Source organism: Zingiber officinale, chromosome 8A, assembly GCF_018446385.1.
Source record: "Zingiber officinale cultivar Zhangliang chromosome 8A, Zo_v1.1, whole genome shotgun sequence".
NCBI classification, from domain to species: Eukaryota; Viridiplantae; Streptophyta; class Magnoliopsida; order Zingiberales; family Zingiberaceae; genus Zingiber; species Zingiber officinale.
The window spans coordinates 47,286,942-47,302,161 of NC_056000.1; the positions used below are offsets into that span (position 1 = coordinate 47,286,942).

At 34.2% G+C, this 15,220-nt stretch overlaps 2 protein-coding genes across 2 annotated transcripts; one reads left to right on the forward strand and one right to left on the reverse strand.

Moving 5' to 3' along the window:
- The first annotated feature begins 4,173 nt into the window (after positions 1-4,173).
- LOC122008857 (transcription factor HHO3-like) lies at positions 4,174-5,936 on the forward strand. Its single transcript, XM_042564731.1, has 4 exons — positions 4,174-4,488; positions 4,604-4,924; positions 5,011-5,087; positions 5,571-5,936. Exons 1-4 carry the CDS (start codon positions 4,371-4,373, stop codon positions 5,817-5,819), a joined length of 765 nt encoding a protein of 254 aa, XP_042420665.1. The 5' UTR covers positions 4,174-4,370; the 3' UTR covers positions 5,820-5,936.
- A 109-nt stretch (positions 5,937-6,045) lies between these two features.
- On the reverse strand, positions 6,046-8,852 carry LOC122008855 (IQ domain-containing protein IQM2-like). Its single transcript, XM_042564730.1, has 9 exons — positions 8,612-8,852; positions 8,027-8,425; positions 7,770-7,950; positions 7,592-7,680; positions 7,414-7,504; positions 7,186-7,332; positions 6,994-7,086; positions 6,818-6,919; positions 6,046-6,724 (listed from the first exon to the last, which is right to left on the reverse strand). The coding sequence occupies exons 2-9, from the start codon at positions 8,410-8,412 to the stop codon at positions 6,170-6,172; spliced, it is 1,644 nt and encodes a 547-aa protein (XP_042420664.1). The 5' UTR covers positions 8,413-8,425; positions 8,612-8,852; the 3' UTR covers positions 6,046-6,169.
- Positions 8,853-15,220: the final 6,368 nt, after the last annotated feature.

Genomic DNA, 15,220 nt, shown 5'->3' on the forward strand with positions numbered 1-15,220 from the left:
TAGTATTACATCCGTAAATAAAAAAATTAGTAATCCCAGTTAACATCATTGACTATCCTTGGCGTGACTGATCCGACTTTATGAAAGTTTTCCACCGGTCACTAGGGTAAATCGAGAAACGCATATGGTGGCTAGTCCAGAAGCCTAGCATTCTTTAGTTACACTCCTATTTGAAAAAAAAATATTCTATAAATATGCTATAGTTGGAGATTGAATTATGGATACATGAATAATAACTTAAATATTTTATCGTGACATCCCAGTCCTGAGACATTACACCCACAAATAGAGCCAGTTAATTGGGTTGATATATATGTTAATTGTCGATATGAAACATGGCACATGGTACCATATGGTTGGTAGGTATGAGATGGGATCCATGTCGCTAGAAAGCCAAAGCTCTATGCATAGCATAATATTTACGATACTTGTGTTTAGCATTGGCAATGTCCATACTTTTGTTAGTCGACAAAAGTACAAACAGCGAAATGAGTAGCAATCCATCAATTGCTATAACCTAAATTTGATAATTGACTAAATATATAAACTATATTTTAAATCGATATAATAATATTATTGAAAGAAACTTAAATTTATACTTTGACATTAGCTTTGAAAGAGGCATGGCTTGAGCCTCCATTAAAATTTATTTTAAATATATTTAGCTGGTCGTACTTGTTTGAATTATATTTTAATTAAAAATTAATTAATTGACTTACTTAGTCCATTTGATATATTTGATAAACTTGTCCTGTTACTATTACTGACGGATTAATAGCATGGTGAGACGATCCAACCTTATTAGTGTTCGTATAACTTATTGTTCGCCTCTGCAAGTATAGTCGAGTTGATATTTGAGCATGGATTATCGTTCGATTCCCAATAGATATAAATACTATTTCGGATTATCTCATATCCCTTGTCTAAAAAAATCATTTAACTAAAGTTAAATAAGTCTTAATGATTTATTCCCTTTCAGAATGTGTGGGGTTGTTACGGAGAAGCCGTTAAGATGATAACTTTACTTTTTGCGACTAGTATAACTTATTGGCCATCCAATAGGCTATAGGTTTTATGTTTCCTATTGTTAGTGACAACAAAATAAAAATATTAATTATATTAAACTTTGACCACATTTTAAAAAGGGGGAAGTGCCCTTATGTTTTTGGAATGATGAAGATGACGCCCTCTGAGTTTGTTTCTAAAGGGTGCTCCATCTTCGTATATAATTATCCGATTATCTATTATTATACTATTCTCATTATTATCTATTTTTCATATATCTCACCTAAATCTTAAATCAAGGGCACATTATATTAGTTACGAACTCGTAGCTACTACACAGTTGTAATAACTGCTACAACATGAATGAATGTTAGTTAAGCCTTGATTAGTCATAACTTTTGATTCGGATTGAACCATGGGCACACAGTATTTCATATCAAAATTCATTTAGATATCTATATTTGTTAATGAGTGTAACTTGTAACGACTAGTTTTAGACTAAAAAAATATCGTTTAAAACCTTTCGAAAGCTTCCATGAATTTTGGTTATCTTTATTAAAGTTATTTTTTCCATATTATAGTAACTACAAAACTATAGCTGTTACAACTATTGTAATTGTAGTTGTAGCTATAAAATCATAGCTACTATAGTAGTTACTGTTTTATAATATATAGTCGCAACTATAGTTGTAGCTATGGTTTAACAATCACTATAATTACAAGCTATAACTATTGTAGTTGTAGCAATTATAAAATTATAGCTACTACAACATTTGATCTGACCACAATTGGGAGTTGGCAGTTTGAATGTTTAAAACCTCCAATTTGACGGTTTCTCGCAAGTCAACCTTTAACTTTAATCATCCAAAATAGATTACGGTTCACGATTCAAAATCACCGATTCATGATTCGCCATGGTTCATTACAATTCAAGATTATTATTATTTTAAAAAATATTTTAAAATTACAAATTTATAAAAATATATATATAAAGAATTACTATACTTATTTAAGTTGTCTACATATCTCCTACTATTATAAATAAATATTCTAAATCTTAGAAGTAGTATAATGGTTGTAATTACTTTTACTCATTTCCTCAAATTTTAAATCATTAGTATAAATAAATTGTGATGGTTGAAATTACTTTTACTCATTAATTTTAAATTACACTAGTATAAATATATTGTTACAAAGTTGAAAGAAATTATTTTATTACTCTCTTACTCTTCCTTTAACTATTAAGAATATAAAATATTTGATTAGTTATTAAATAATTAATTAACACATACAAATATCAATCTATTATAGCCTAATTGATTAGGAAATTAGGTTCTCCCTTAATAGACCTGTAGACCTGAGTTCTGGATAACACCCTATTAAAAAAAATCTTATGTTACGAGATATAAAGATTTGAAAAAAAAAATTATGTCTTCTTGATGTTTTTTTTGCCCTTTTAAAAAGCTATTAAATTTTAAAATATTTTCTCATTATATGTTTTTTCTACATTATCAACTTTTCAAATTAACTATGTATCCATCATCGATAAGCATTTAACCTAGTGATAAACGAATTAAAGGCATTCTTTTTTATTATTATTATTGAAACGCATTTCATCCTATATTTTTTTCACAAATTTGATAATTAATTTTGGTTAAATTGCTACAACTTATCAAAATTGCTATTCATAAAGTACTTTATATCAAAAATATTTTTTTTATTATCAATTTAATTAAAAATACATAAATATGAACAAAATCATTCCAACTCAATCAAAATCGCTTACATACTGTGACCCTTATGATTTGTAGCTACTATAATATATAACAAATATAAATCATAGTTATTATAACTAACCGCTATGAATCCTAACTTCTACAATAATATTTAAGCAATTATAATAAGTTTGAGTAACTTTAACTAAAAAAGTATTTTTGATATAAAAGCTTATGAATAATAATTTTGATCAAATTGAAATAATTTAATTTATCAAAATTGATTCTATACATTATAGTAGTTAAAGTTATAATTGTTATAACATTAGAGTATTCACATCGATTTCTCTATAATATCTCTAAAATTTTAAAATAAATCATCCATTTTGTTAAATTTAGACTATTGCTTTTTATTGCACACCACATCAGCTACTAAAAAATTTTCATTTCCTTTATCTATTTTATTATTTTATTCTCTCTTTCACTTTTTAAATATTTTTTTCTCTCCTTATATAATTTCTATTTTTCATTATCTATTCTAGCTTTATTTTTCTCTCTCACAAGTTAAATAATATTTTAATATTTAGGGAATGAATTTGATTCCCTAAATTTAAAGAAGTACTATTCATGAAATTTAAATGAACGGAAAAATGAATTAGGTAGCTGATATAAAGATTTTGTTACGTAAATTATAAAATTTAAGATAAATTCTTCATTTAGAAAAACTAATGTGGATGCTTACATCGGTGTTAAAATAAATTATTTCTATGTTGTAGTAGTTATGGAACACCCATAATTGCTAAAATGATATTAGAATAAGCAAATCAGAGTTCAAATCTCAATATATAAATAATGATTTCTAATTAAACATAAGTTATGCTTTAAATTTACTCAACAGACAAACTAAAGATAAGACTGTCTCTAAGATTAATTAGACATGGTTAGACTATAACAATTATTAAAAAAATATATAATAATAATAAAAATAAAGATATTTTTAAAATAAAGTATAACATGAGATGTCCTTTCTATAAATAATAGGAAAAAAAATGTCTAGGCGCCCCTTTTAAATTATGTTATTTTGCCTGCGGATAAGAGATAATATCATTGGTAGTGGTTGATATTAAAAATAAATAAATAAATAAAACATGCCTTCCATTAATTAATTATGAGAACTGATCTCGCATATTTCTGATTTGACTTTAGCATATTCTTAAACTCCACACTTATTAAATCTGGCCTCCTAATTTAATACCAATTATCTTTGGCTTCATGATAAGCTTAAATATTGCACCAACAAGTACACAATGCCTGCCAAAGTAAACGTGCATTGGAGACGTCCACAATGGACGCATAAACTACTCCAACCTTGTCCTTTGCATGCAATTATGCCGCATAAACTAAGCCCTTAAACAAGCATATCCTCCCTCAAATCCCTATTCCAAACACTTAATTCAATTTCACTCCATGGCTTTTTCTCCTCCTCCTCCTCCTCCATGGCTATGAACCCTAGCTAATAGTCTCCCTCTCGACTTTGTCCCCGACCCCTTCTCTTCCGTTCGTTCGCTTTAGCCACCTTCTACCAGGTCAAGTTGCGGAAGCCAGGCCCTTTAAGAGCTTATGTGATCAGGTCTATGCGTTTAAGATAGTATGGACATGAACGATCGAATAAGGGTTCATGAGTTGATTCGTGCCCTCCATGAGGAACGTAAGAAGGTGGAAGCCTTCCAAAGTGAGCTGCCTTTGTGCCTTCAACTCATCGACCAATGTAAGGTTTTCGAAAAGCCTTTTTTCAATTCATAAAAAAAAGAAAACCAAGAGTATTGTTGTATATGATCACGCGATATTATCATGATGTTTGGTTTGATGCATGGCCATTGCAGCAATAGAGACCTACAAGCAGATGATGGATAGTGGTGGTGAGGGAAGATCAAGCTACAACACTGTAGTGGAGGAGATGGAACTCATTTCCTTAAACCCTAATCCCCCTAATTGCGATAACGCACTGCCGGAGAGGCCTATAGCGGTCAGGGCTAGACCAGGAGGAGCACTGTCAGTGATCGGATACGATGATAACAATGATGATGCCGGCGACGAAGAGAACTTGCAAAGATCTCAATCGAGGAGGAAGGTGAGAAGGTATTGGTCGGAGGATTTGCACAAGAGGTTCTTGCATGCGTTGGAGCAATTAGGTGGTTGTGACGGTAAGTCTAGCCCACTGAGTAGTTGTTGAATTACTTCATTGTTTTCTTTCGAGTTTACTTTGTTGATCACCAAGTGATTGATGTAGTTGCCACACCGAAATACATAAGGAAGCTAATGAAGGTGGATGGGCTCACCAACGATGAGATCAAGAGTCATTTGCAGGCTAGTTTCACCATATAGACAATAATGTGATCTTGTTTAGCAAAGAATCTCTAGAGTATATAATCCTAAGCTTCTTATTTACTCATTTCATTATCGACTCATTTGAAGGTAGTATCTAACCTTTCTCTTTGGTTGTAGCATTTGCGTGCATTTATAGGTTGGATACATAAACATATTGTTATTTAACCATCATTATATATATGTATCCACTTATCTTAACAACCTTTTGAAGGGGAGTTTTAGCGCAACGATAAAATTATTGTCATGTGCAAACAGTCTCTTGTAAAATGCTTAGTAAGACTGCGTACAATAAGACCCAATGTGATTGGACTCTTCCTTTCCATTGGTGAGAGTTTCATGTAACGGACTACCCATTTATGTATCCTTTTATGTTCAATCCAAAAATTTCTTCTAACTTGTAGCTAGACACTCTTACAATGAGATTGAAACATGAAGAAACTAATAAGATCATACTTTCCTCAGAAGTTTCGACTTCACTCGAGAAGAAGTAACCCTGCAGGGTTATGTAGCAGCAGTAGTCCTCAGTCGGCTCAATTTGTGGTGGTGAGAGGAATATGGATTCCGACCCCGGCGGATGTTGCTGCTTCATCTAACACGCCTCCGGTGACAGCCGGTGCACCGGAGGCCATGATGCAACCGCTTCTCTTAACCCTGCCTTCACCCTTCATGTTCCTGGACCAAAGTCATGGGCCAACCAAAGAGATCAAGTAAGGCCTATTTAACAGTTGCTACATTCTTGTAACTTTGAATGGAGTTTTTGTGATTTTTGTGCTGCCCTTTGACTTTCACCTTCAGAGTTGATGGTAGAGTGAAACACGTTTTTAAATTCATGGAAGATGAATTTGAGATCAATTCGTGTATATTGATTTCGATCGTCATGAATTATGATAGCCGTGATTGTAGCACCGAATATGATAAGTCCTTGTTGATTGTCTAGAACAAATTTTATTGATTTCCTCTTTGAGGGACTTCTTGATCAAGGGAAAAATGGCTTTCCTTTAGTACATCAATTTTACACCATCTACAAAACCGATCCATTCAACACCATTTGGTTATCGAGTTTAAGTCCTCGGCGAAGCAAACCGGGCGGCGACGGCTGCACTTCGCGGCGACAAGCTCACTTGCTCCAGAGCCTGGACCTGCAGCTCTGAAGGGTAGTCCCTAACACACACAATTCTTGGTCCTGCACCTGTTGTCCACCTCAGAGAAAGTTGTTTCCCTAGCTGATAGGATTTGATGCCTTTCTTCGAGTTTATCCTTCGGAGTATCAGTTCCGAGGGGACGGTTTCTCGTTGATCCTCTTCTCGGTCCTCCTCGAGGAAGAGTTTCCTCTTCCAGAAGCTGCATTGTTGCTCAGTGTCATCAGATGATCTTTTGTAGGATGCATCATTCTCAGTATCTGACATGTTCAGATTTACTTCTTCATTCCCCTGATGGTCTTCGGCTATCGTTTGCTTATTGAACACGAGATCGAATTGCTTGTCTACTGAGCCATCAGGTTCTTCAGATACTTCAGTTTCAGGTTTTTCAGGTACACTTCTTTCAGCTATGACCAATTCTGAATGGCTTTTCCCAAGTCGACCGGCGAGTTCATCATCCTCTTCGGCTGGACTTTTCTGTTTGAATCAAATTGAATCCAATCAACCCCTCAAGGACTACAAACATGAATCAATAATGTAAGCATGATAAGTAGATACAATTCTTCTCACCTTGACATGAGTAAGATCCACATTGTTCTCCTCAAGAAAGCTCATAAATTCTTGGAAGTTCTCTTCGGTCGGGCGGTAGTGCCCGCTATGAGGCCACACAGCCTGGTAGAAACCGATGTCGAATCAGTTAACCGAATAGTCAGACATTACTTTCAGAATTCAAACTCATTTCTAACCTTCAGAATTCCATTTTCTACAACCAGTCTTCCAGCAGCAGAAGTAGCACCACCAGCAAGAAAGCTAGAGTGCTGAAATATGCCTTTCCTCTTCTGCAGAATTCGAAAACCGACACGATCGATCGCGCGTTAAGAAACAAGAATTCAGTTCATAAACTTTCTCAAAGGACTAGCTAGCAAACTGATTTTCACCTGTCCAACATACAATTCCTTTGAAGTGCTCAACACAAAAATCAACTTTGCACCTTTTGGACCATCGGATGAGTCTAGGAGTTGCCCGCTTTGCCGGTAGGAGAACTTCCCGTCTTCAATCGCGACTTCATAGGCCTCCCGTTCTTTCTGCAACAAGAGCAAAACAACCAATTCAAACACATGAAGCTCCATCAGAATTCTGTAATTCAGATTGTCGAAAGTGCTTACTGGACCAAGATACTTGATGCATTGTTGTTGGAGTTTAGATCGAGTGCACTGTTCTTCGAGATTCACCTCCTTTCCTTCTCCGACATCGAGCCTGATATCAGATAAACACAAGGAGGTGGCTCAATTCATGGATGTAGAAAATGGAGAAAATGTCCATACCAGAAAACAACAATCATACCAGTAGAAAAATGGCTGCCTACTCTCACATTGAACCCAACAATCATAGTAGAAATGGAGATTGTGTCCATAACGATGTCGCGGATCGATCTACTCATCGATCAAACACATTGAAAATAAGTAAAACAAACCCCAAAGAAGATGAAGCAACAAGGAATGATTCAAAAGTGGATACTCACTGCCTCTAGCCAATGCTGCAGAGCAAGTTTTTGAGCTTTCTCATCCTTGGACAAGCCCTTTCCGACCTTTGCAGCTTTGGTTCTTGCTCGAGACCACCGAGACACCGCCGATTCAGCCTTTTCGAGATCGAAGAACGACACCGAACTCCGCTTGAGCTGCACGAAATCTAACAGCTTCCACCTGAAACAAGCACAATTGCACACGTTGATCATCTGAAACCATATTCAAACTCGATCATAACAGAGGCCATATGTACCAGCGCTGCTCCACGAGGACGGCGCAATCCGCCAGCTGCCTTCTGGTCCTGAAGCTCTTGTAGACCTTCTGCAGCTTCACGGCGGCCTCGTGCTTGGGGCTGCCGGGGCCGACGAACTCCTCCGGCGAGGCGAATCGACGATTCGGAAAAGGGTTCAGCCTCGAGAATTTGGGGGAAACTGCAGGCCTCGAGAGAGTCCTCGTGGGGATCTCCATCTCCCTCCGGATGAAGCTCATCCGACGGCAGAAGGTCTTGAGCACGCAAGGATCGGAGTCGCGGCCGTTGAAGCTGACGGAGCGCAGAGTCGGCGGCCGAGAGAAGATAGCTTCGAGGCCATTGTTCATGGAGTCGTCGAGAACTCCGGGGAAGGAACGCAGCGACCGCATAAGAAGTCGAAATCTGCAGGGGGAGGAAAAGAAACGCCGATGGATGTTTTAAACTGATGATCAAGAACAGTTTTTGTTTTTGTTTTAATTTCTCCGTCGATCCTTTGTAACAGAAAACTAGAAGGGGAATTAAAAACCACGACGAGCGAACGAGATCATGAAAAAGAACATGAAAATGATCGGGTGGGGAGACTCTTACTTTGGGATCAAAATCCGCGCCGAAACAAGAGGTTGAAGAAGCAGTTCTATGCGGTCGTTCCAAAATTGGTATGTGCGCGTGCGTTTAAATAGGAAGGGAGGAAGAACGAGATGCCGGTGGCCGCTATGATATTTAATGAGGATACAGAGGAGAACATCGTCCTATCATGTCGAGCCACGTGTGCCAGCGAATCTACCGTGACGGTGAAGTACGGCGGGTACTTCCGACGAAGAGAAATTGGAGGATCCAGCGAAGCAAACGTTCACCGAGTGTCGAAGTAGGCGGTGTCCGATCTGTATGTGAAGGGGTGTTTAATCTTCTTTATTGCATTGATGGACCATATTAAATTTACTGCACTGCAGGAAACTACACCGTTTCTCCATTCAAATTCATGAGTCAAAACTTCCCTTCTATTAAATATTTCTCTTAAATATTTATAATCTTCAATTATACATCATACTTATTTTTCAAATATCTCAAATCTCACAATCAAATATCCTCTCAACCAAATATTTATTGATCTCATCTATCAAATATCTTACTCTCAAATATTTCAAATTATATAATAAAATATCTCACCAACTATTGCAAGTCACTTAAACTAAAAACTAAAAAAAAAAAATAAAGTAATCATGCTCCTTATGGAGCCCACTTGCATACCACCTAAAATAAAATCATCTAGTTGATTTTTATTTACCTCTTAAATATCCTCGCAATGGATGATATTTGAAAAAGAGATATTTAGAAAAATATCTCCTCCAAATATCCTTTATTAGAGATGCCCTTAAATAATAGATCTATGTGTTTTTTTTTAATGTAATAAGGTCAACAATAATATATGCAAATATAATTTTTAAACTAATAAGATTATCATTTTCTTTAGAAAATATTAAAATCTATACAATTATTTTTTTTTTTGTTATATTTATTCTAGTGCCGCAAAAAATAGCGATTTTATCATTTTATAATGTAATAAGATAAACAATAATATTTGTAAATATAATTTTTAAAATAATAAGATTATCATTTACTTTAGAAAAGATTAAAATCTATAAAATTATATATATATTTTTGCTATATTTGTTGATGGGAAAGTTTTTTTTTTTTTATTGTTTTTGCTTGTTTAAATTCAGTCGATGAAGTTAGTCTAGTGACTAGTTGAGTCTGAGACCGTAAACGAATCGAGTCAGGTCGAATTTTAAGGTGTTCAAGCTTATTTGATAAGGTAACTGAGCTAAGCCGAGTCGAGCCGAGCTTGAAATTAACCAAGCTTTTGAAATGATTGTTCAAATTTGACTTGGTTTATTTTTTATGAACTTGAGCTTGTTTAAATCTTGGCTTGAGTTTGGTTCGTTAATGTTATTGAACTTTCAATTTAAACTTGGCTTGAACTTGGTTCGAACTTGGTTCATTTAGATGTTATCAAATGTTCAATTCAAGCTTATTAATTGTTTGAAACTTTTAGTTGTTTGATTAGTTATTGAGTTTGATAATTTAAACTTATTTATTTTATTATTTTATTTAACATGTTGATAAGAATTTTATTAATGATTATAGTTCGTGAACAGGATTCACAAACGTTATTCACGAATATTTTTCACAAATATTGTTCATGAACGTTATTCAAGAACATTGTCCACGAACGTTGTTCATGAACATTGTTCACGAAATTGTTTACGAACGTTTAACAAGCTGTTTAAATTTGTTTGTTTAATTAATCTTCTGTATATTAAACGAACATAAAAAATCTCTTACCAAACCAAACACCAAGCTTATTCATGAACATTTGTTTTATTCATAACCCTAGTTAAGTCAACATAGATGATGTTAAGCCCTATATCCCGTCCAACTTTCTTAACCTGCATCATATGTTAACCTTCTTTCACTCAATTTTTTTCAATGTTTTTATATTGATTTATCGTTGGATGGTCTAACCACAATACCCTGCCTTCGGGCTTCCTTTGCTCAATTCATATTGAATCAAGTAACACTAAATTTTGGATGACCATTTTAATCCCACGAAAATTTTTCACCTACTATTAGGATAAACTGAAAAACGCTAATGGAACTTGACGTTTTTCAGTTACATAGTAACTTCGGGAGCATTTACTAATTGATTAATGAATAAAAGTGATTGACCAACCAATTAAATCGATTGAAGGACTCATCTTATCTCATATTTTACATTGCCCAAAAAAAATCAATTGACCTAACCCATACAAATGTGGCGAGAGAGTAAATTGCAAAGAGATGTATCAACTGTCAATGCATGAAAAAAATTTACTAATGCCCTTGAAACGCAGTGGTAATCATGTGATAGATTTATATAACTTATTAAGAGTCGAATCCTACGACAAAATCGTGCAAATACCCTCTGGATTTTACCTTTATTTCATAAATGAAAACATTTACTAATAGATTGAAAAACGTATCTTAATTTTAAGAAAAAATATTCCTAAAAAAATACATTTTCCATTAATTAAATAATTATTGTCCATAATTTTTTTATTACACCAAACGTTATTAAAAAGACTTTTTAAAAAATCATAAATAAACAATACCTAAAGCACTCTTTCTTTTCATCTCTTTCTCAAATCTAAATGTTATATTACAATGATAAAATATTTTAGAGAACTATCTCTAAATGTCTAAATTGAGAATAAACATGAACACTTTTTCCTAAAAAAAAATATTGAACCAACTAATACTGAATCTGAGATAATCAATTCTATTTTATGAAAATTTTGTAATAGTCGTCGAGGTAAATTAAAAAACGCTGAGCGAAACATGAGCATTTAAATTATCAATAAAATATATATATATATATATATATAACCTCCAATGGTCGTTTTACTTTGGCACGCTTTCCAAATGGAGACATGAACACTTAAATTATCGATTATTCGAAGGATTGACTCGCAAATACTACATGTTCCTACAAATTAACCTTAGGTCAATTGTAATAGCTAGCCATAAAATCTTTGCCCATTTTTCGTAATCTATGACTATTCTGCTAAAAGTCCACCTTATCTTGAACTCCAAGCCATTTCTAGTCAAAGTTGTCTTAATTTAGACAGTATCTAATCTCTTTTTCTTCGTACGCTGAAAAAGAAAAACGCACAGGAGGAAGAATAACCTTTTTTATTGTTTTTTGCCCAAGTGCCTTTGACCAGGGTGTTACAGCAGTATGCAACCGCGTGACCGCTTGGTCTCTTTCTTCTATCTCCAGCACAACGTTAACGGAATTCCACAACGCACAACGGAATGAAAAGGAAATTGCAACTCAAAGCCCAGTCGAAGCGTTCATTGTCGCCTGGGGAATATTATTATTATTATTATTATTATTTTTTTTTAATATTTTAAAATATATTTATATAATATGATATAATTTTAAGATAATTGAATGAATTGTGAAATCTATAAATAATTAATGTTAATGTTAAAATGAATGTGAATGAAAGAGATATATTATTACGAGTGTTATAATAAGTATGTCACAGTGAATTCACGTTTTTTTGAGATTATGAATGCTATAATAAAAATGGGTTGTGAAAGCCTAATATAATATTAATTAGTGCACAAATAAATCATTATCAATGTTATAGTAATTAATAATATTGATCATCAATATTAATACCGATTAAATGCTCATATGGTAGTAAGTAAATTAAAATTGTCCTAGTTATTATTTGTAACTGTTATAATAATTTAGAAGTTAAAAATATTTTCGAAATTTGGAAAAATTGTGATACTGTTTTAATAATAAATAATGTTTTATATGAATATTCGTAGCTGACCCAGTTCTTAAAAACGGGTCATTTTTGCGCTTATTAATTCTATTGTTACTGCTCTGCTGCTTTTGTGAGCGAGTGTGCGGTGGACTCGAAAGGAAGTCGCAAGTGCAGAAGACGAGGACCGAGGACGCGCGTTGCGTGGTTGGAACTTGGAAGCCCTGCGGCACGTGTTTTGTCTGCCAGATTCTAGCAGATTTACTAACTTAGAATACCGAGCGAGGGTACGCGGTAATCGACGTAGTCGAGGCTCTCATCGGTCTTGCGGTCATGACTCTAATTAGTGGATCCGTAGGGCTGGCACGGGACACGAGGTCAGGGCCGCTGTCAACCCCACGCCCCGTACCACCCACCACACAACGGAGATTCGAGACTTGGCAGTGGTTGGTGCGCAATTAATTAAAATTTGTAGAGAGAAAAATTAAAACAGGAGAGTGGCAGCATGTCGGCACCCTATCCGCTCGTGCATTGCGTGGGGAGGAGGCGCGGCGTTTCGGAAGGGGGTCTCAGTCTCATGCGTTCATGTTTTTTGTTTCCTTAATGCCGTGGCAAGACCTTTGTGTTTCTGTCTGGGGACGAACCGCATTTACTCCAAATACGATGAAAAATAACTATTTATTTTATCGAAAAATAAATTGTTTTATTTTTTTCCTTTTTGTCGTTGAAGTTCTTCTTCTATGAAGATGGAGCGCAGCTTCCATTCATAGAAAGTGATATCTGTAACTAGAGAGAACAGTAACCACCTTTAGTAAGTGATGATCTAGAAAAGCAAATTAATTGCCACTCAGTCAATTAAAGAGTTGGTTTGATAAAAAAAAAAAAAAAATTGCCACCGTGCCTAACTTTCAAAATTCAATCGAGTTAGCAAGCGAAAAGACTGACTAACACGAGTTTGCAGCTACGGGCCACAATAAACGTTTCTGAAAATGTCGCTCTAAGAAACTAAATCTATATCATGCTAGAAACATTGTATGCTTTACTCACAACAGAATGCAATCTTTCCCTGCACGTAGAAATGGCTAAATTTTTGTTGATGCATTATATATGAACAAACAATAATTAGAAACAGGGTGTAGCCAAGATTTAAAAATATCTGGGACTAATCGTTGACATTGGTTTTCCGGCGACGATGATTGCAACTGAGTCGATGTCACTTGTGACAGGGAGAGCATCGATGACAAAACTATCAATAGGGATAGTAATGAATGTGATGCCGTGGTGGTTAACGAGGAAGGTAGCGATGACAGGTTGTGACCGTGACTGCGACAATGTCCCACAGATATAATGCGCTAATAAGGAGAAGATTTGCCGCGATTATACTAGTCATGTCGCGGCTAGACGCATGCGAGGAGGGATAAGAAAGATGACGACATTGATTGCTCGTGGGGCAAATAAAGCAATACATGCAGAGAGGTGAAGCAACAAATAAGAAAAAATTTATATTTAATTAAAATTTTTGACAATTCAATTGGGAGAAATAAGAACTGAAATAAAAATACTATAAATCATATGGACTAAAATAAAATAAAATGAGACTGAAATAAAATTTCACTTGTAAATTTTTAAAAATGGGTGGGGCTAGAGCCCACCCTAGCCAAGGATGGCTCCGCCCCTAATTAGAAACTAACACTGAAATTATCAACCATAAAAATTTTAATCGCTAACATATTTTACAGTGAAAATTTAACTCTATTGCTAATTTAGCAATAAAATTTAATATCTATCACTAAATCTAGTGATGAAATTAAAGTTTTATCGCTAATTTTTTTTAATATTTAAAAATTCTATACTCAAATAAACATGTAATATTATCACACAAAAATATTTCAAAAAACATCTTTTATAAGACAAATAGAACAACTATAATTGATATATTTTACTTCAATTCAAATACATATAAAAACTCATTTATCAACCAAGCAGATAGGAAAATAATAGGTACTAAAAATATATCAAAATATAAATTATCAAAAGATTTATAAAGGTCCAAATTTTAGTAGAATCATGTAACTTATGAGATTAGACAAGCACATTAAATAGTTGCTAAAACTCTAGAGTTGAAATCATATCAAATTCTAGACAAAAGGTAACCATAAAAACAAGTTTAGCAGTAACTCTAAAGTGAGATCAAATCTTCTATTCCCAATTTTCTCTGTCCCCGTGTTCCCTTGTCGATCGGACGGACCAGATTACATCTTAAAGATGTCTTGCACATCACGAGGATACTGTACACATCTTAAAGATGCCATGATGTCTTAAGATGTAATTTGGTCCGTTCGATCGACAGGGAACACGGGGACAGAGAAAATTAGGGACAGAAGATTTGATCTGCTCTAAAGTTACTCCTTGGGTCATTGAGATAACATTACTATGAACTACATCAAGTTGATGACCTGGTAATATTTGTAGGTCGAATCGAACAAAACACAAAAGCGCAAGTCAATTCATTGCCAAATCCAAAATAGCAAGAATACCTTGATGTATAAAGTTCAATAGCATGAAGAGAAAAACTAATCTCAACTCATTAATCCAAAATATCAGATATAGCAAACACAAACAAATATGGAATGATTCTTTGCCTCTTCCTTCATATCATTTAGCTAAATAAAGACAATCCTTTCAAACTCCTTATTAGGAATGGATATATTAGTCTTGTCGAAGGATTATTAATTCTTAGCTTAATAATTATTATTATATTATTTCTCATTTTTCTCTCTTGATTTGACATTAAAATAATTTAACATAAATAAATTCTGACTTAATTAGCTTAGAATCTCATATATCTTAAAGAACGATTTCTAATACAATTTATAGTATA

Bases quoted from the DNA above. Each gene is read 5' to 3' on its own strand.
- LOC122008857 (XM_042564731.1), top strand. From the start codon at position 4,371: ATGGACATGAACGATCGAATAAGGGTTCATGAGTTGATTCGTGCCCTC. The intron at 4,925-5,010 runs GTAAGTCTAGCC...TGATTGATGTAG, and splicing joins GCAATTAGGTGGTTGTGACG to TTGCCACACCGAAATACATA. The intron at 5,088-5,570 runs GCTAGTTTCACC...TACTTTCCTCAG, and splicing joins AGATCAAGAGTCATTTGCAG to AAGTTTCGACTTCACTCGAG.
- LOC122008855 (XM_042564730.1), bottom strand. From the start codon at position 8,412: ATGCGGTCGCTGCGTTCCTTCCCCGGAGTTCTCGACGACTCCATGAAC. The intron at 7,951-8,026 runs GTACATATGGCC...TGCTTGTTTCAG, and splicing joins GTCCTCGTGGAGCAGCGCTG to GTGGAAGCTGTTAGATTTCG. The intron at 6,725-6,817 runs GTGAGAAGAATT...TGATTCAAACAG, and splicing joins TGGATCTTACTCATGTCAAG to AAAAGTCCAGCCGAAGAGGA.